This window comes from Oenanthe melanoleuca, chromosome 5, assembly GCF_029582105.1.
Source record: "Oenanthe melanoleuca isolate GR-GAL-2019-014 chromosome 5, OMel1.0, whole genome shotgun sequence".
NCBI classification, from domain to species: domain Eukaryota; kingdom Metazoa; phylum Chordata; class Aves; order Passeriformes; family Muscicapidae; genus Oenanthe; species Oenanthe melanoleuca.
This window is the reverse complement of record NC_079339.1, coordinates 55,414,099-55,435,797: the sequence shown is the minus strand read 5'-3', so window position 1 is coordinate 55,435,797 and position 21,699 is coordinate 55,414,099. Positions and strand designations below refer to the sequence as shown.

The window sequence follows — 21,699 nt, the reverse complement described above, 5'->3', positions numbered from 1 at the left end:
GTTTAGCTTTTGTGCTGGGTTTGTGAAGGTAAAACATGGCTTAGCCCTTAATGTACAACTGTTTTGGCTTCAATATAGCAAAGCTATAAATAGGCTCCCCTTTGCCTCCCCAGCAGTAGGAAATGACTGCAGCAGGTGTTGTCCTCTGCTAGAAATTTGTACATTATTACTACCCAAGTACTTTTTTTCTTAAAATCAGCTTTCTTGTTATGTGTTTTTCCTTTATTAAATGCCAACTGACTGGTCAGCAAGTATCTTGTTAAAATCTGAAGTCTTCATTGGGTCAAAAGAAATAAAACCAGGAAGGTATTTTTTGTTTATTTCTGTGCAGCCTCTGTGTAAAGTTTATTTTATATGCAATTTAAGAAATATTACCAGAAGGCACAGGAGAGCTGAATAAAGCTTTTGCTGACTGAAATGGTTTTGATTCTTTAAGCTTTGCTGAGGTGGAATTTAGCTCAGGTTTGTTGCAGCAGTTTCTCTGTGATAGGACTGGCAGATGCTTGGAAGCCTGCAGGCAAAATTTGTATCCGTGCTTGGACTGAATTCTCCTTGCACTGCAGCATCAAGAAAATAAACAGGATTTTTTTGTTCAGTGAGGTGGTGCTTAGAGTAAATAAGGATATTGCAGTCTGGTCCATGTGAAATGGTTTTGCTGGTATCAGCAAACAAGCTTCCCCTTGATACAGACCCCATCATTTTGTTTGGATTAATGTTTGGTCCCATAAAGAGCCAGAGTGTTTGGGCAGGGAGAATCAATGTTTGTGCTGCTGAGCCAGAGTGGAGAGCTCTGGCCTCTTGCTGCTGGTGGATGCTGCAGAAAGAGGGAAATCCAGGGGAGATGTGCTGTGCCAACAGCAGAAACGGGGGGCAGTCCTGTGTTTCAGCTCTTGTTTAACATCTGGGTGCCTTTGCACCCCTTCCTTTCTCCTACAGATGTGAGAGTTGTGTGGAGCTGCTGTTTGTGAGAGGGGCTGGGAACTGCCACGAGTGTGACACCCCCCTGAGGAAGAGTAACTTCAGGGTACAGCTCTTTGAGGATCCTGCAGTCGACAAGGAAGTGGAAATCCGGAAGAAAGTGCTGAAAATGTGAGTGTCACCATTTAAAAGAACAGAAGGTGGATGTATTTCATGGATCACAGTTTTTTAAAAAATTGACTTGTTTTAGTAGTACAAGTGGGAAACCATAAAACTTGACTCCATTTATCATGGAGGGATTTCAGAGAATCTGATTTTGTGCAACAATTGGAAGCTGAATTCTCAATTTAGCCTTGAGGGATTCCTGCTTAGCATTAGAAAATGTTGGGTGTTTCTATGTGGCCTTCTTTGGCAAGGACTTGGCTCCCAAATGGAGATGATTGGATACTGGGGGGGTGAAAGTGGCAGTAGAGCAAGAAACAGGACCTTGATTGTTTTGTTCCCTGGGGACCTGTTCTGAGAGTTGAAGGCCAGTTCCCTTCAAAATCAAAATGAGCAAAAGAGAGTTCACATTGTTTTTTGCTCCACACAGCAATTGTTAGTGGAAATGGTTCCTTACAAGCCTGGTGTTACCAGTCTGTCATGCAGATTTGAAAGCTTTTGAAATTGAGATAAATGAGGTCTAAAATTTCATCTCACTCCTTGTGGCCAGTAAACAGCATTTTATAAGGAAAATAAGTGGGCCAGTTGGTGTTTTGATAAAAGAAAATCTGATAAATATAACAACCCAGAGAGAGTTATTTGTGCGTAAATGAATTTACAGGTAAATTATAAGCTTGTCAGCCTTTATCTAAAACTTGGTACAATAGTAAATGAATCATATGATGTTGATGTGGGGAAACTGTGTCACTGAATACTAAAATGCTGATGTGGAAAGCAGTAATAATTTATAAAGTCTGGATTATAAAGTCCACTAAAGTTAACAGAAGTCAAACTGAAATAAGTCAATTGAATAAAGTTTAGTTAGAAGATATTGGAAAATGCTTGGCCCACTTGGGTTTGCCAGTTTTTAGGAGGCAGGAAAAATGCCCCCAAATTGAAATATGGCCTAAATTCTTGGGATTTTTATATTCCTGGGTATCACAGTCCACAGATCAAGCAAAATCTCAGCTTTATATTTTCTTGGGAAGAAAGTCTGCATGTTTTGATTTTCAAAAGCTGTCCATGTTCTAAGCCGGTTGTCCCTTCATCTTTTTACTTTCTCCAGCTCTGAAAAGGTGAATATGAGTGCTGGAATGGTCTATTGATATGAAATGAGATAATTGTGTAGCATTTTTGGTTTGGTGCTGACAAATGCTTTCTGTTATTGGCACAAAGCCAAACTCCCTTTTCCGATAGTTCTAGAAAAGATTTTTTTTCTGTGGGTGTTACTGTTGCCTCTGCCTTTGTTAAGAGGCTGGCTGGGAGTTACTCTATCTTGGCCTCTGTGCTCGTGTTTACCTGTAACCCTGGAAAGGGAATTGGCAAACAATAGGCAAAGATAGCACTGATTTCTTCCAGGCTGCCTCTTTTCCTTTGGAGCAGGCACTTCTGTCTCCCATTAAAGATTCTGGTCAGTTTGGGAGTCACAAAGCACACAGTAGATAAAACTAGATCAATACTTAATCAGCTTGCAGCAAAAGCCTTGTTGAATGGAAATTGCATCTTGCTGTGTTTTATAAATACTTTTCTCTTCTCTCAAAGATACAATAAAAGAGAGGAAGACTTTCCCACTCTAGATGAATATAATGATTTCTTGGAAGAAATAGAAGAAATTGGTAAGTCTTAATGCTTGCATTTTTGATGTGCTTATGAGACCATAGGCTTTCATCTTCTGACTCAGCTGCCTATAAGACTAAGTTCAGTTTCTGTGATATGATTTATCATAATACCAGTTTTTTATCTAATTTTTTTATCTACTTTTTTTCCCCTGGATTTTAATCATATTTGCTAAACTGTAGGACATGGTTAAATAAAATGTTTTATCTGCCAGAGTAAAAAAACACAGTCCAAAGAGGAAGCAAGCTGGAAAAGAAAGGCTTGCAGGGGACTGTCAATGCTGCACTGGCAAAGATTAAACAAAGAGAGGAGAAATTGAAATTTTCATTATATGCCTCCATTAGCTTTATCTACCATGACAGAAGCCATATGGTGTCTTTCATCATTTTTGCTTCTGCAAGTACAGTAGTTGAAGCTGCTTTGAAGCTGGTGACCTTACATACCACTGTGGTAGCATTTTATGTTGCTGTGCAGAAGGAGAAGGTTTAGGAACAGGCGTTGATTTCTTTCTCTTTGGATTAGCTGAAGCAGAACTTTGCCCTTTGGGGAAGGGACAATGTTATCAACAGAGTTTATTTTCTTCTTAGTTAGAGTGACTTGTGATTTATGGTGGAGTGATGGGTTTTGCTTAGGAAAACAAGGATGTGTTCAAAGGAGTGACTCCTAAATGGTTTGTTCTTGGTTTTTATGAGCTCCTGAGGCTTTTCTTTTTTTTGACCTAGAGGAAGAAGAGGTGACTTAGAGTATGCAGGAGGGGCAGTGAATGTGATTTGAAGGAAACTTTGGAGATGCCACTTTTCCTTCAGTTTTCTCAAAGGAGCCCTTGCTCTCTTTTGCACTGTGGTGTTTTGTAGAAATGTATCCAATGCACTTACTGCTGTGAGCAATGTATCATGTTTTTGTTGGCATCAGGAGGCTGAGGCTGGGAAGCCAAATCGTGTGGCTGGGAAACACCAGTCACACTCACATGGGTCCAAATATCTGGAGGAGATGATGTGGGTGTAGCTTTGTTTGTATATTTTTTGGAATGGTATGAGGGAAGGAAGGAATGAATAGAAGTAATGGCCAGAGGATCCTGGAAGAATCTATGTGCTCATGGGAGGCAAAACTGCTTTTTTCGTGTAGCATTAAATACAATTTCCCACTTAACTGCTGTTGCAGGGCTTTTCAACATCTGTAACAGGGGAGCTGAAGTTTTGCCTGAAATTGTCTGAACCTCATGAATATGTGCAGGGTGTTATGATTTTGCAGCTCTTGGGATTAGGTGGTTACATTGCAAATGGTTCCAAATCCTGTACTGGGAACTTGGTTTAGAAGCAGCAGAAATCTGGCTGGTCCTGGTAACCTTATGAAAAAAACACAATAATTGTTTTGGCCCTGCAAATGCATAGTGAAGAAGCTGGATAGAGTTTTTAGGAATTTGAATTAGTTACCTGAGAGGACACTGAAAATACTAAAAGGAATTGGAAGTCTAACTTCATCCTAGTTTGTTCATGTAGGGTGATGAGAGGAAAGAAAGGGTGCAGTCAGAAGACTCTTAATTTTCACTGTCAGTGAAAATTTATGATATCCCAACTCCAGACAGGTCCCAGAGGACAGGTTAGATTCAACAACACCACTTTAGGCAAGAGTTCAAGCCCTGTTTGCTCTCCTAGTGACAAAGCCCATTGCACAGTTGTCCCCAAGCCCATCCCTGCTGTGGCCTGGACAGTTGTCTGGTGTGACATTTTACAGTGCATGTTGTGAATGGTGTGACTGAACAGTGTGTTAAAAGTCATTGACTTTGTATGATAATTTCACACTTTACTGCTGAGAGGAGTTATTTCATTTTTGTGTGTCTCTGAATTCCCTGCTTGCTTGCTCATGTGGAAAACTGGTCTGCAAGATGGCAAAGAAAGGATGTGCAGGGCAGCTTTGCCAACATTCAGCAGGCTGGCAATAGCTGCTGGTGGTTGGGAAGGTAGGGAGCCAAGGAACTGTATTTACCCTCTCTCCCTGTGCCCCAAACATTCAGTTTTTCTGTAAGAGGATCAAAGTGCAGTTTTACTTTTTTTTTTTTTTTTTTTTTTTTTTTCTCTTTGCTGGAAGGTTTTGTTTCTGGAGTTTTTGTATGGGCTTAAATGAAGTAGTTGCTTAGCACAGACAAAATGTAAACATCCTGTATAGGTGTCTTTCATGTGACCCTGATTCTGATAGGTTTTCCAAATATTCCAGGTAGGTCAGCTCCAAAAGTAGCAATGGAATGGGACACAGCAATTGCTGACCTTATTTGAAACACATTTTTCCCCTTCATATCAGCTGTTTTATACCTGCAGACTTTTTCTGTTGGAATAGAAGAGTTGGATGGTGCAGCAGCAGTGTGTGTGTGGGGGAAGGTCAAACAAACATTGGGGAAGTCACCTTTTAAGATTTCTATTACAAAAAGCAGGTTTTTGAAGTGGTTTAGAGTGTAGCCACTGAATAATGCTTTGGGCTAAAATGTGTTAAACAAGGCTTTAAATAAAAACCACATTTTAAAGCGAGTTTTCCCTGGAAGAAAAGTCAGTTGGACAATTTGAGAACATTGTAAACACAGTTTGTTGTCATTAGCACTTGGAATAAAAATAAAGTGAGAGTTAAAACCTGCCTTTGGGAAAGATGTGGACAACATGTATCTGAGTTAACAGGTCTGTGTCCATAGGATGAGAGGAACCTGGTTAAACCTTTGAGTGTTGCTACAAGTTGCACTCTGTGGACACTGTGAATTTGGCTTGCTATTTCTACAAAGTTTTCTTCTTCCTCCAAGTATTTCTTCTTCCTCAGAGTATCTCTGTAGCCATTTTTCCAAGCCTGGTGTGGAAGCTCTGCAGAGCAGGACCCGCCTCCTCCTGGTACCTGAGTGAGGCCCCCAGGCATTACCGCAGCACAGTTGTTAGTGGTAATTGCTGCTTTTTAAAAACATTCACTGCATTCAGCTTCGCAGGAGGCTGCTGTTATTTGTGTGTTCCTGTATATCCCTGATCCTCCAGGACTTTGTGCAATAGCAGCTGCCTCGTGACTTGTCTTGCTCAGAACACTTATCTGACAAGTGATCCTTGGATAGAAAGGGTTTTGCTATCTGTCATCACTTGTGGGTTGTGCTGTTTATTGTTTTGTGGTTTGGTTTTTTCACCCTCTGTGTGTGTGTTCTCCTGGATGGTGTTGCTGGTCCTGATAGAGGCAATAACCCAACTGGAAATTAGGTAGCTTTATCAAAGATCTGTTTCAGTCATCTCATGTGAACAAAGATTTCACACTGCTCCAGCCAAAATGGTCTGTCTTAGACTGATGGGGCTGAGTGATTTCAATCATTCATTACTATGCAATTTTTCTGAAAAATTATTGACTCAATAAAAGACCACTGAGGATAAACAGAAACAATTATCAATACCTAACTAGACTTTTCTGACTTAACTATGGGTTTTCTTTTGTTTCTGATAATTATTTTATTATAATCACAGAAGTGTTGGTTAAAAGGGACTTGTTAAATTCTTTTCCCTCTTTTCTGACCCTGACCCCTCTCCTATCCCTTGTAAAAGTACAGGGGCCAGGCATCAAAAGCACCAAGGGAAGGTGCCAGGGTAGCCTGGGACATCCCAGGCAGACTGAGGATGAGGTTGTGTCTCCCCCTGTAGCACTCTGCCATTCCCAGTCTGGGATTTCATGAAGGTAATTAAGGAGTTGTTTGTAGTAGGATGGAAGGAATATTTTTTATAATGAACTAATGCTAATAATTTTTAGTCTTAGTCTAAAACAGGGAGATTTTGAGGGACTTAGTCCTGCAGTGCAGTGATATTCATACTGCTATGTCTCTGGACAAATTCTTTGCCATTTAATTAAAATTTTTGCCTCATTTTCTTTTTTATGAATAGGAAAATATTTTTCCATTTGTTGTAGAATTGTATAATGAACATTGTTGTTTTGAAAAATAGAGAAAGTCTCCTGTAGAGGCTGAATTTCAGAACTTGGGAGTTTCACCTAAATAGAATGAAATGTTTCACAAAAACACAATAGTCTTCCTGTTATAGTTAACAGATGTCTCAGGGCAAGTCATTTTATAAACCAACCAATGTGAGATGGATAAGTAGATAAATAATTGTTGCATACAAAACAGCTTCTGTTTCTTTTCCCTGAAGGGCTTCAGGCCTCTTATATCGGCTTATGCTATATTTCAACATGGACAAAAATAAGTCTGTCTTCTCTTTGAAACCTTTTCAAACCAGCCATCTGCTTTGCCACTCATATTCAGATCTACACCAATATTTTTTCAGAGTAGGTGTAGCATATGAGTTGGGATCTTTAACTCTTTCTAGTACTTCTGGTTCTAAAATATTTTTATTGTGTTTTTTTCTTCTTTCGGGGGTTTTTTTTTTTTTTTGTTTGTTTGTTTTTAGTTTTTAAGTTGAGGAGTATGTTTAAAGTAAACTTCTGGCAAAATTCAAAGCAGGCCAAATTAAAAAAGTGTGGCATAGTCCTAGCTGTGTTAAAGTTAGTTTGTTGAGTATTAGCAATTGTGTTCTTTGGTTTTATAGTTGTTGGGTTTAAGTGCCAAATAACTTGTGGAGGGGAGAAGGGACAAGAGAGGGAAATAGTATCTTAATTATTTTTTGTGCCCTAGTGCCCCATGCAAAACAGACTTGTCAGCTGTATTGTGAGGATACAATGGCAAGAATTTGTATTCTATAAATATTGATGAAAAGACGTTTGGAGCTCATGAAAAATTTATTAGAAAATATGTTGAAAGATGTTTTGGCTGGCTGGCTGGCCACTGGTAACCATGCAGTGTCAAAGAGCAGCTTGTTTTGCTGGTAGGTGTTTATTGTAGGAGGAAGATGCTGTTTTCATGCACTGAAGGGCAGCTGTTGTCACTGAAGTTGTTTTAGACAGATTTGGGGTACACTGTTACACTTTTCACCATTTTACTTTTTTTTTTACACTTTTTTACACTGTTTCGAGTCTTGCAACAAAATGTCTTAAGTGTTTCCACTCTTGTACCTCATCAGCGTCATTATTCTCTGGGGCAAATTTGTCTGACCTTTGAGGGTGCTGGAAGTTTGAATTTCTGATTTCTGATGTCCTGCACTATCCTTGAGTGACAAAGCAGAATAAGATGGACAGAGCAGAGTCAGCGTGGTGTGAGCAGAGCTGACTGCTGAGAGGTTGTAGCTGTGGTTTGGTTCCAGCCACAGCAGGAAAACAAGAGGGGATAAAAATGAGCACAGCAGTGGGCTTTAGGGTGACTGTGCAGGTGGCTACTGAAGATTTCCCAAACATTGATGCAGAAGTAGATGTTTTAGATAGAAAAGTTACTTCTTATAAAGTATCAAAATACACCCATTTTTGTAAGCAGTTCTCAATAAATGTAGGCATCTGCACATGTTTAAAACATGCCTGCTTTTCCCCAGTATGAGTTTTAAATCTTAAGCTTCTTGTTTTACAGACCAAACTGTGGCCAGTTGAACCTAATAAAGATAACTGACAAAGAAGCAGAAAACCAAACCCTGAGGGTTTCAAGCAGCAATAATTGTAAAACAGAGATCATCAGCTTATTGCTGCATTTATTTTTAGAGAAATATTCATGATGTTCAGGAGCCTAAAGGCAATTTGGCATCTCCTCATGCACCTGAAGGTGGCATCTGGGCATCCTGCTAGCATGGCTCATATGCTATTTCTTTCTTGTGTCGTCATTGAAGAGTTTAGAGAGCTGCTGTGTGGATTTAAGTTGTAGGAAGTGCTGACATTCCCATGCAGCTGCTGTCATTGCAGAGCCCTGGGCTGATTGTGTGCCAGCATTTTCACATGACACTTCTTGTCTGCCCTAATACTCAATTATTAAAGCTTCTTGTCAGTGGGCAACTGTAGGCTGGAAATTTAGTGGTCAGATTGTCATTAAAATACTAAAGATTTAGACTAAAATAATGTTTTACTAAGGAGAGGTTGTTCCAGCCAAAAAGTGTGTGTTTGTCACAATATGAAATAGGAAAAATGTTGTGCCTTTTAGAGAGGAAAAAAGACCTAAAACACTTGGGATGGGTAGCTTGCTTCCAAAAACCAAGGAGCTTTACTTTGAATGGTTTGTTTGGGTTATGGCAGTGCCTAGAGGTTCCAGCTGGGGTGAGATCACAAGACCACAGGGAGAAGTGCTGCCTGAAGCTATATTGTGAAGATACAGCAGGTGGTGTGTGGGAGAAAGGAACCTTTATTCCCCTTCTCCTGGTTCTTGCCAGTGGGAGACCTCCAGTACAGAGACCCAGTGGTCTGCCCAGGAACAATAGCAAAGTTCTAAAATTCAACTCGGGTGTTAATTCTGGAATTCTTAAAGCACAAACTCAGCCATCTTAGATCTTCCGTCTCAACTGAGGATGCTGGGGTGGGGCTGGAAGAGTTCAGCTGATTCAGGAGCCAGATTGAATTGAAATGTCATTTGTCTTCATACTGCTTATTATTTGGAAAAGGGGAAAAGTAAATACAGCTTTTTTGTTGTTGTTGCAGTTTGAAGAAATTGAGTATTTTTAATAAGAGTAAGATGGTGTGGTGGTTTGGTACTCTTGGAAAGAGAGTATTCCTATTCCCATCTGTATCCTTTTATTACTTCCCTGGTACTTTCTCTGGCACTTGCCTGACCCTTGTGTTGAGCCAGTTCAGATTACTGGAGGGTTTCTGTTGACATTGCAGAGCATCCAAGCGAGTTCTGGAATCAGAGCAGGGGAAAGAGGGAGGCCTGTGGGGAGAAGGGACATGACAGCAGGAGTGCCTCTCTTGGCAGTAGTGAGCTGGGCTTGTAGAACTGAGCTGCATCCCACAGCTCAACCATTTTGGACCTTCCTGTTTCTTCTTATCTCCATTTGTTCCTGGCATTGATTTCTTGTTATTTCCTTTACTACTCTCATCTGGTTTGTCAGTTTGGGCTCTCTTGATTTGGTTTGCCTAGAACCTTGCTAAATGCTGATTCCTGCCATGTTACCTGTGAGGATATTATATATATATATATGATCTTCCCCAAACTGAGATGTGTATCCTGATGAGTAACAACAGACTTTGTGCTGCTTCCTTCTGTTACTCTCTAGCAGCCTCACTGGTACAAATGACTTGGCAGTGGTGCCTGTGCCCAGGGTTAGCTTGGCCCTGGTTACCAAAAAGCCTGAGAAGAGAGAACTGAACCAAAACCTCCCCAGGTCCTATGCTGGGGTTTCCACTCCTTCCCTTCTGCGGGGTCTGGTGTAGCTCAATCACTGCACGGTGGTTTCTCGTGAAGGATTTATCAATGGCAGCAGAAATTTCTCTGCTGCTCCTGTAGCCACGTGACAGAGCTCTTGGAGGCTTGGAGTGCTGGCACTGTTCAGTAGCTTTAAGGCCATGGGCATGAGCCCAGCATCCACTCTGGATGGGGATCACCAAACGACTTCCCAGTGATAACGGCGTTCAGTTGGAATTCACTTGACCCACAAGTGAACCAGTGACCTAGAGGTGAAGGGCTCAGGCATTGTATCAAGTTACAAATCATCCAAACCATCTACATCTTTCAAGCTGTTGATTATAGAAACTGTTCAATTTCTTGAGATATCATCTGTGCCATGTGTAGATAATTGGGAATGTTGTGCTAAACTATGGAGCTTGCTGGCCGACCCTGCTTGCTCATAATTACATGAGATATGGTCTGTCACCACTGAGAGACATCAAAAGAATGTCAGCTGACCTATTAATCTGCAAGCATCTGCATATTCCTCATAATAAAGGTAATTGTACATTGGTGCCTTTTAAGTTATCAAGCAATGTGAATTTTTTTTGTGCACCTGAGAATTCAGTCACTGTAGTCTTTGTGCATTAGATATTTTCTGTGAAATAGAATGACTGAATTTCTAATCTTGTCTTCATATGCCTGTATTTGGTCTAATTTAATTTTACAGAAATCACTATGGTCTTAGCTATAACTGCTACTTGCAAAGGTTAGTGCATTATGAATAATATGATGGTTACTCGTGTGTATCATTACTGGTGTCACAAAATGAAATGCAAGATTCAAATTTTCATCTCCTACAGATATGTAAACCTACAGAATCTCTGCTGGCTTTCATTGAAGTGCAGTGACTTAGCAGATTGTCTCTGTCTTTATATGGCATGTTTAAATAAGTTCTGTTACTGCAATGTTTATATTTGGCTAGAAGGGATAGAGAGCATAAGAATAGTGTTTCTTTGTCATAGTCATGCATGCTGACCTAATACTTTTGCTTTCTCTCTTTATAATATTTATACAGTATTTAACTTGACCAACAATGTGGACTTGGAGAACACCAAAAAGAAAATGGAGTTGTATCAAAAGGATAACAAAGAAGTCATTCAGAAGAATAAGTTAAAACTGGTTAGTTAACTTCTCTCCCCTACAATTTCTATTCATTTGTTAAAGAATTAAAGGATTTGTGGAGTACTTTCTTAAAACAAATCAAAGCTGAAAGCACTATGCAGAGTTCTTTGTATTTAAATATTGAGGTTGATAGTTGAAATATAGTTATGCTTTATTTTGGGAAGGGCTTGAGAGGGGCAGGCAGTAGAGCCTGTGTCTAATACATCACCACGGCATGTGTGCTGGCAGTGTTGTTGGACAATATCCAGGAGAGATGAAGTTCATTCCTACACCAGGACAATCGTTCCTTTCTCATCTGAAGGAAAAAAGGAATCCAGACTCAGACGTTGTGAAGCTCCCAGGAGAGAGTTGTAAAATTGAGGCAAAGCACAGGCCTGGTTTATGCAAAATCTGAAATGAAAGATGTTGAAACAAACATTAAAACTTTTGTTCAAGAGCTGATAACAGTAACATCAGGGATATTGTATATATGATCTCTATGCAAAACACAGGGTTCTTTGAAGAATTCATTCATTAAATTATGACTCACATATCATTTTGTTCTTTAAAAATAAACCTGTATGCATTTATTCCTGTAAGAAAACTTTAATCTGTTAAATATTTTTTCAACATAAAATACACATTGTTATCAGTTCTTGAAGAAAAATGTCTGCCCAGAGTGTGACATAACAAGGGTTTGTGTTTGTAATCCAGTTGCACTAAGGACTTGCTTTCAAATCAGTAGGGGTGAAATCCTCACTCCCCTGAAGTCTGTGGCAAAACTCTGAGTGATTTCTTTAGCTCTAGGATTTCACAGGAGGAGATTGGAATCTGAAAAATGTTTGTTTGAACCTCTTCCTTTTAAAGGCAAGGAAATTTCCCTAGGGGTCCATCTCTGATCTGTTATCCTGTCTCTGACACTGTGCAATATCCTCTGCTTCAGAGCTTGAAGAGACCTGCCAAAGCTTTGGCTGCATGTCTTATTTTACAATGGAGCTGCAACCTCTGGGGTCACAGTGAGAGCAGCTCTGCCTGCAGCCCACCTTCCCTTCAAGGAAGTGGCTGTGACAGCCTGAGCAGGGCCTGTGTGATGCTGTCAAGCAGCTCTGTAATACCCTGTACCACTCAAGCCCCCAGGACTTCTGTTTGCTGTGCTCCACAGCCCTGCTGTGCTGAAGGCTGGCTGCTGGAAGCTGGGCAACCTCTGTGTGAATCCAGACTCACTGGAGAGCTGGAGACATTTCTTTCCTTTTTTTTTTTCCTTTTCTAACATTTGAAACATTAATAATTTCTTTTTCAGCAATTGAAACATAATAATAGACTTTACACAGTGGTTATTACAAAGCCTGCATGATCTTGCCCATAAATTTACCCCTCTCCTAAAAGCTGAAGGGTTGCTTTTCCTCTCCAGCTCTTAGCAAGCTGGGATGTCTTTACTCCTTGGGTGGTAAAAGGTGTCCTGCTTTCTTGGTTAAATTTCTTATGGCCAGTCATTGTCCCTACATTCCTGACTTAAATTTTTCTGTTAACTGGAACAGGTTCCTTCTGAGGGATACAGATATTTTCTGCCTCTCTTGTTGTTTTTGTTACCCTTTGCCTGCTCCAGTTTGAATTTGTGTTTGGCAAGCAGAAGGGGCCAGAATTAAATGCAGAGATCTTAATGCCTCAATTATAAATTGTTTTTTTATATACAGATATTTATATGCACTTTTATTTATAAAACCTTGCACCCTGAGTGGACTACAGCTTTTCCAGTGTTTCTCCCTTAAATATTTGCAATTCTCCACTCATGGGGTAACTTACTGCTTCCAACTTTATCACTGGATGTTTAATTTCACTTGCTGCTTTGTGCAGTCTTGAAATGGTTGTGTCTGAATTCTGTGGTGTGAATGTGCATGTTTTCTTGATTATCCTTTCCTGAATGTGGTGAAATGTGATTTTATTTTTTATTTACTTCTTGTAGGCTTGAGTTTACTCCAGGTTTCACTGCCATCATCTTTTCCTTCACATACTGGGGTTGTGTTTAGATTATCTTATTCTGGACACAACCCTTGCTGCCTATTGAATTCTTCGATTTTCCTGTAGTCTGCTCTGTTTTAGGTTTGTTTATCAGTTTACTTATTTCAGACTATAATTTTTCTGAGCTGTTTCTTCAGACTAGGTCTGTCAGCACTTCCCTAGAAGTTTTCTTCTGTTTTAGTGTGAATTCCAGGCAGTCTTTAGAGATAAATGTGGAAGAGCCTTGGAATGTCTCAGAGTACCCTAAGCTCTTCAGCTCTGTTGACTGAACCAACTAAATCCCTTAATTCTCTGACATAATCTCAGTTAGAAGTTTGGAGATTTTCTTGTTTATTTTTTTTCCTTTCTTTAAATGCAAAGACAGTACAATTCCAGGTGGTTGCTGGTTGATGACCAGCCTTTTACCAGTGTCACTGCACCAGTTACAAAATGAAAGCAGCTTCTGTTGGCTCAGTGGCAGGTGAGGAGATCTGTCAGCTCTTGCACCCAGGAGTAACTGGGCCTCACTGGGACCCACTGGCTTGATCTGTCTGGTAGAGATTTTTTTTTTGTGCATAATCTGGATTTTATTTTAGCTGTGCTTTATGATATAACTTTATGATTAGAACAAACTTTATTATGGCATTGGCCTCAATGATCACAGAATAAGCTGAGTTGGAAGGGACCCACGAGTCCAGCTCTCAGCCCTGCCCAGCACCACCCCCAAGAGTCACACCCCCTGTGCCTGAGAGCATTTTCCAAACCCTCCTTGAGCTCTGTCAGCCTTGATGCTGTGACCACAGCCCTGTGGAGCCAGTTCCAGTGCCCAAACACCCTCTGGGAGAAGAATATTTTCCTAATATCCAACCTAAACCTTCCCTGACACAACATCAGGCTGTTCCTTCAGGTCCTGTCACTGGGCACCACAGAGAGGGGATCAGTGCCTGTCCCTATGATGTTTTGCTGAAACTTCTTTCATCAATAAGTCATCCATTTAAGTTTATAAAATTTTAATTATCTTGCCATTTTTACTGCAATATATATTTTACTGCAAGAGATTTTACATCTCCCTTTGCTTTAGTATATTTGATGGAGATTTGGAAAATGTTTCCCATGTGTTTTTCCTTGTACCCTCTTGCAACCAAACTGACATTCTTTTGGTCCACCTTCTTTATAAAACTGTTTAATTCCCTTATTTTCCTCTGTCTCTGAGGAGTGTTTTTTAATTCTTTCTTGTGGTTTTTAATTCTTTCTTGTGATTTTCAAATACAGATTACCTAATGGTAGTTTGCAGGTTAAAAAAAGACTTGCCAAGAAAAAGATCTGTAACAAAAACTTATAGTTTTGTACTAGTAATTTTTCCTTTCATGTCATGTCATATGACTGCAATCCAGGTCATAGGAAAAGTTCCTTATTTTCTGAAAACGTGACTTTTCACAGTTAATGCTTAAGTGCTTGAAGTTATAGGCTTCTCTATTAAAATTCACAGATTTGTAGTTTCTCATTTACTTCTACACCACTGATAAGCACAGTGTGCCTTGGAAAGAAGATGCAGCTGATGAGTGGGATGATCAGGAACAATATTGTGGGATTATGTTTTTTTCACTCTATTTACATCATTGAGTTATAGGGTGTGTGGGAGCCCAGAGAGGCTCACTGTAGAGTGAAAGTGTTGGGAAAACCCATTCCCTAACATTTAAGATCCAGATTCCAGTGAGCAGCAAGTTAAAAATCTTAACTTCACACTGAACAATGAGGAGGTAGAATAATCATCCATAATCACCTTAAAATTCTGCTTTAAAAGGTAGAACTTGGCTGCTTTCCCCTGGCACAGCCTACCCAGGGTCTCTTGGGGGCAGTGGGGCTGTGGGGTTGCTGTGAGCTGATTCCTGGTTTCCCTTTCAGACACGGGAGCAGGAAGAGCTGGAGGAGGCTCTGGAGGTGGAGCGGCAGGAAAGCGAACAAAGGCGCCTGTTCATGCAGAAGGAGGAGCAGCTACAGCAGATGATAAAAAGGAAGAATAAACAGGCACTCCTGGATGATCTGGTGAGTAACAAACCCAGAGGCTTTGAATGCTCAGTAGCATTGACATTCATCTCCATCACTGCTAACTGCATGGAATTAACAGATCTGTCCTTGTTCCCATGTCGCATGTTTTGTGTTTCCATTCTCTCACCTGTTATTTATTTTAATGTTGTAAACCACTCTGGTTTTGGGGGCTGGATGAAGAGTGCTTCTGGGATTTGTAGACTTAATTGGAATCTACCACTGTTGGCTTGTTAAGCAGTTCTGAGCAGTGGTTGACAGTCTGGTGTGTGGAGGCAGAAAGGTCATCAGGAGGTGCTTCCAGACTCAGCCACCTCTGCAGTGGAGATGGTGGAGAGCAGGGGACAGAATCTCATGAGCTATCCACTGGTCAGCCCTTTCTCAGTCTAAATGACTGGTGGTCCCTTTGTATTTAAAAACTACTACAATAAAAAGTTTTCTTACCTTGAATGTGTCATGTTCTCCTTTTGCAACTTCTCCTGTACAAGTTGCTGCTTTTGTAGTGAATGAAGTTTTATAGACAAACAGAGGAAAACTCAGACTACTTTTGGAAATCCTTGTAATCTTGGTTCATTTACTGATTCTGCATCTGAAATGCAATAATGTGTGGGCATAGAGTAAGTAACACTAAATATGTTACTTAAACAATGTTCACATCTCAGTTTTTTTGATACAAGTGTCTGTACAGACATGCATGCACACACATTCACAGGTTTAACACCCATGAGGACAGTCTGTGTGCAACCTTAAGGGAAATCAGAAAAAAGATATATGCATGTGTTCAACTGTGTCAACGTGGTTTAAAGCTGCTTGGCATATCTAAATCATATTTTCTTTCTTATATCAGTGCATCTCACACTAATACAAAGTTAATTCCTGCCCAGTTCTTATTCAAGATATAGAAGCTTTTCTACTTTTCCTGAAAATGTTGAGTTTCCTCTTTGAGCCAGTGCAGAGGGGCACTGACATGGAGAGAGGATCTAAGTGAAATTTAAGAGTTTCAGGGCCTCTTGAAGAGATGCCTTTCCTCAAGCCAGGATTCCTGGCAACCTGTTATTGGTTTTCCTTTTGTAGATGAAAGCAGAGATGAGCAAAAAGATTCTTTAAAAAAAAGTCAAGCCTGTATCTTTACATCCAGCAATCTATTTTCACTTTAAAGGTAACTGTGTTTACAGTCCACACAGTTAGGAGTAGTGGATAAATTAATGAAAACTCCTCTATGAATTTGAGTTTAATTTCTCAGAATATGGATTTGAATTTCTGACTTTTTAAAACCCTGTTCTAAAACCCACTCCTAACTGACTAGAGACCACTGGTGATATGTGGTTGGTTGTTTAATTATTTTTTTTGTTTTAAACACAGCACTTGGTTTTACTGGAAACCTTCACCAGGTGGCTTGCAAAAAAAATAACTATAAATAACCTGTAAAACATGACTAAAATAAGTAGTTTTAACTGTGGTTGCATATGTATTGCTGTTAAAACATATCTTAATATTCTAAAACAAACATAAAGGTGATTTTTAAAGGTTGAGGGAGAAAACTGGACAGTTTCAGTTTTTGTCTCTGTTTCTGAAGGGGCATTTAAATTTGAGCCAAAACTTGTTTTGTAATATTACTAAGGTTTATAAAACCAGCATTGAAGTGTCTGTATAATGACTTACAAAGTCTCTGGAAAACCAGTGGTTGTTAAAGAAATAAACATTTCCTCTGGTCTCTGAAATTCCCCTAATGCTGTGCTGCAAATCTGAAAATGAAACTGATGATGAGTAAAACTTGAGAAATGCAGCAAATGCCAAGCATAGGCAGCAGCAGTGGGAAGAATTAACTTAAGCAATTTTATATCTATGGCTGCTGGGTCTGTGTTAAACCAAAAAGGATTAATTTCTGGCTACAGAGGTACCAGTGGTATCACTACTGACTCTGCAGGATTGTGAGAGCAGAGGAAGGTGGGAATCTGAAATTGCCTTTGGACTGATCACCTGGTGTGGTCAGCCTACAGCCCAGACCTACTGGTAGGTAGGTCTTGTTAATTTTTTTTTTTTTTTTTTTCCACGTTCACCCCTGCCACTGGGCAGCAAGAAAAAAATTAAGACACTTTTTTTGTATTGTACAAGTACAGACGTTGGCTATTTTCCTTGTCAAGAGATGAATTTTACCTTTGGTGCAGAAATCTTATGAAGCTGCAAATCTCATAGAATCATAGAAATGCTTGGGTTGGAAGGGTCCTTAGAGATAATCCAATTCCAACTCTCTGTCATGGGGAGGGAAAACTTCCACTAGAGCAGATTGCTCAGAGCCACATCCAATCTGGCCTAGAACATTCACAGCGTTGGGGCATCCACAGCTTCTGTGCCAGGGCCTCACCAGCCTCAGTAAAGAATTTATTCCAATGTTGAAACTAAACCTGCTCTCTGTCAGTTTGAAGCTATTCCACCTTGTCCTGTCACTCCAGGCTGTTGTAAATAGTCTCTCTCCATCTCTTTTGTCAGCTGCCTTTAGGTACTGGAAAGCTACAACTGAGTCACCCCAAAGCTTCTCTCTTCTAGTCTGAGCAATCCCAATGCCCTCATCCTTTCCTCATGGGAGAGGTGCTCCTTCCCTCTCCTCATCTTGGTGGTTCAGGTCATTCTATGTATTACTTGTGGTGGTTTTATATGGAGTAAAGGTCTCAGTTGTGTACAAAAGTGTTTGAGAATGCTGTACCATCTTCAAAGAGCTGATAATTTAAGTAGTCCAGAGGCACAGAAGAATGTTTGGTATTCTAAATGTTGTGCAGTGGGCCCTGGCTTCTGGCCAGCCTGGGGAGTGCAGGGGCTCACACAGAAAGGACTGGACCTGGGGCCAAGGCTCCATGAACCCACCCTTGGCTGGGAACAAGGAGGGGAAGGCCAGTGTGAAGTGCTGGAGAGGTCAGTAAGGCATTGGGGGGGACCCAGGCTCTCCAGGCCACTGGAAAAGCAGTTTGGTCCTTTTTGCCTCCCAGTACTAATTAGGTAATTTCTATGTTACCTTTGTTATAGGCCACTTCTTTTACAATAAAACCTCTCACTTTAAAAGCACAATACCCTGTTGTAATTTAGACTTGCAGTCTCAAATGCACTTTATGCCTCACTGAAAGAGCTATATGAATGTTTTATTTTGGGTTGCTGTCTACAATTCAGGTCTTTAGCATCTTCCCTTTCCTCCTCCCAGCTGATCACAGAAATGCAAATAAGAACCTGTGCCTTAGTTGTTGTATTTGTGATTCTGGACGAGATCTTAGCCTGTGAGATTTTTCTACTTTTATCTTGGGATTTTTTTAACCTTGGATAGTCTTGGATAATCCAGGCTAGGCTAAGTAAAATATTAAAGCACTTTCTTATGTGCTGTACAAACTCTGACGTGCACACAAAGGATTCTAAGATGATCTCTTAGATGTCTTGAGTATTATGGGACTTGCACTTTCCTCTTCAACAGCCCATAATTCCCAGGCATGAGCACAATGGGACTGCAGCACATGGCAGAGGAGCAGGTTTTCCCTGGACTGTGGCATAGCTTGGAGTCAGGCAGAGGCGTTAAAGACGTCATATCCACACTTTTACCAGAACCTCAAGGGTTTTGAGACAAATCTTCCAGAAATTGTTGTGTATAACCAGCTTTGTTCACAGTGTAGACAGTTTGTTTTCCCATACAGAAAATTGCTGGTATGGATAAACACAGGGTTGGAACTTCCACGTGTGTTAATAGTTAACAGAAGGGCTCTGTGCATATTCAAAAGGACAAACAATCAGGATGTGGTGCCTTGCTGGCACAGTGTGGGTTTCCCACAGTTGTGTAATCTGGTTGCTGGTCATTGTGTGAACTCTTGAGAAGTTGGTTAAAAATTGGCTTCCTTGAATCATTTTATTAGAAATGCAGCGAACGTTTAAGGAATATGAGCGACGAAATGAAGAAGAGAATGCTTTTCTCTCTTCCCTTCTCACCAAGCATCTTAAATCTGGTGATTGGAAGAATTTAGCATCCTTAACCACTGCTGACAGCTGGCTGCACATGCTGCTGCATGCTGGTTAGAGATGTACAACACTTGAAAGAAGCAGACTCTAAGCTAGTGCGTTTGTGGTCCAAATTTTCTCCCACTGGTACAGAAATCAGATGTCTCTACAATTCAGGTCTTTAGCATCTTCCCTCTCCTCCTCCCAGCTGATCACAGAAATGCAAATAAGAACCTGTGCCTTAGTTGTTTTATTTGTGATTCTGATCTTAGCATGTGAGATTTTTCTGCTTTTATCTTGCATTCTAGTGGTAAGACAAAAGGAGAGTAATAAAATATAGAGAGGAAAAAAGACTAGAGAGTGATGTGAAAAGTCATTGAACAACGTGACTGTTCTTCATGAAAGCAGCAAGGCATCTTGTGGCATTAAAAACATCCAACTTCTTACCTTGAACTAAATAATTAAAAGATCACAAAAAAATCACAATCCTGTCAATAAAATCTGTTTGGTTTTGTGAATAGCAAGTGTGGTTCATAGTTCAGTATTTGCTTGGCTCTTTGAAACAGAAGTAAATGTTATGTGTGAGGGCCTTAGGAATAAATTACTGTGCGAAAGCAGTCCAGGAAGAATCTGTCTGAACTTCTTCCCTGCTCTCAGCTTCATGGTAATTCTAGCCAGGAATTCTCAAGGATTTCTGCATGCATGTAGATAGTCACATTAGTCTCTTTGAAATTACTTGGCCAATAATTTCCTGACATTCTCAAAAATGCACTTACATATATGTATGTTAATAATCATTCTGTCTTGACAGTTTAAGTAACTCATTTGCTTAACTATTCATTTTACTACTTTATATATATATATATATATTTAAAATTTGGCTGGCTTCCCTAAAAATAAGTTGCTGAAGGAGAAAATAAATATGCTGTTGGTTGCACTTACAATAGTGCCATTGTGCAGAGCAGAGCAAGGATCATTTCCAAACGGCCTCAGGTGAAATCTAATGGGAAACAATTTCAAACTGGTCTGAGTTCATTGGTAGAAAGAATGTGTCTTAGATAAACATCTGATCCAAGTTATACTACTCAGTATTATTCCTTCTCTGATTAAGTTCTAATTTTTTTTTTATTTTAATAAATATAGTTGCATTGGCCAGTTGGAATAAGGAGCCTGTTATATTGACTTTAATGTGGATTCTATAAAAATGGTTGTTTGCAGGTTACTCTGATTTATGGGATTGCTGCAGCTTTTTCTTATTACTGAAAATGATCGTTTTCTGTAAACTGTTTCTGAGGGAGAGGATACTTGGCATTCTGCTGTTCTCCTATTGATGGCCTTGCAGTCACAGCTTGCAGTTTGGAAGAATTTGCAATATTAATTAAAATTTGTTTTAGTATAGGACTCAAATTTATTCCTCATATGTTTACAGGAGAGCTCTGATCTTCCTGCCTCTCTGCTCTTAGCTCAGCATAAGGACAGATCTACACAGATAGAAATGCAACTGGAAAAACCCAAACCTGTCAAACCAGTCACGTTTTCCACTGGCATCAAAATGGTAAGATTTGCTTATTTGTTTTGTTTAATGCCTTTCAGGAGGTCAGGGGCTTCTTCTTATGAAATTCAGAGGTAGTTTAAACTTGCGTTGCATGTTACATGAAATAGATTGTTCTCTTCTAATTGAGTTAGCAATTAGGAATTAATTTAAGAATTTCACCATCCTGCTAGTTGGAATATTGTGATGATCCACCCAGAAGGGTTATCACAAATATATGGAGCATTTTCATTGTGTAGTTGTCAAAAAACAAACTATGCCTCTCTCCCTGTGAAGTTGTGGTGTCCTTGAATTATTTTTCCAATTGTACCAATTCTTAAAGTTGAAATTTTGGAAGTTCAAGAATCATCTGCACTTTCTTCAGATTCATTTTGAGCACTGGAGTAATCTGTGAGTATGAGATTGGCATCATTTTCCAGTTTGACAATGTTAAGGAGTCTATTTTCATTATTATTTGGCTGTAGGACAAGCAACAAGTATTTTTGCAAATATGTCACTGTTAGGGTGGCAGCTGAAGATCTCTCAGCGTTCCTGTTCTGTGTCATGACATGGTACAAGTGCACACCAGCTTGTGTACATAAATGTAAAGCTGGGGGTGGGAGCACAAGTGGTCCTGACTGGTCTTTTCTGCACCTTACTGGTTTTCTGCTTTGTATTGTTTTAAATCTCTGTACTTCTTTTAGACTTTGTATTTTAGAATAAATAATGGTAAACTGAATGTCTGGAGAATAACCAACACTCTCCAGTCTCCTCAACAAACAGGAAATCAGCAAAGCAAAAATCTGGGCATCAGACTAGTTTCCTATTGGTAATCGATTTATTTTTGCTATGAATTTTTGTGCTGCTCATTATCTGTCAAAGTGTTCACAGTGTGGAACTATTTGCAGCTTATTTTTCCAAAAGCAGTGTCAGTTTTTGCAAAGCTGTGCGGATTGTTTTCTTGTTTTCCTGTGGTGTAAATTGATCTTTCTATTTCTTTTAAAATCTAACAGTCTGGGGGAGATTGACATGCTTTGTGAGATATTTTCTGGCTGTG

At 39.8% G+C, this 21,699-nt stretch overlaps 1 protein-coding gene across 1 annotated transcript in view; it reads left to right on the top strand.

The window, feature by feature from the left end:
- MNAT1 (MNAT1 component of CDK activating kinase) overlaps positions 1-21,699 on the top strand; it is a 116,027-nt gene that overhangs the window by 33,055 nt on the left and 61,273 nt on the right. The window contains exons 2-6 of the mRNA XM_056491879.1: positions 937-1,089; positions 2,662-2,735; positions 11,010-11,113; positions 14,999-15,139; positions 20,541-20,666. Of these exons, the coding sequence (XP_056347854.1) occupies positions 937-1,089; positions 2,662-2,735; positions 11,010-11,113; positions 14,999-15,139; positions 20,541-20,666 (598 nt within the window). The remainder of the gene's footprint in view (positions 1-936; positions 1,090-2,661; positions 2,736-11,009; positions 11,114-14,998; positions 15,140-20,540; positions 20,667-21,699) is intronic.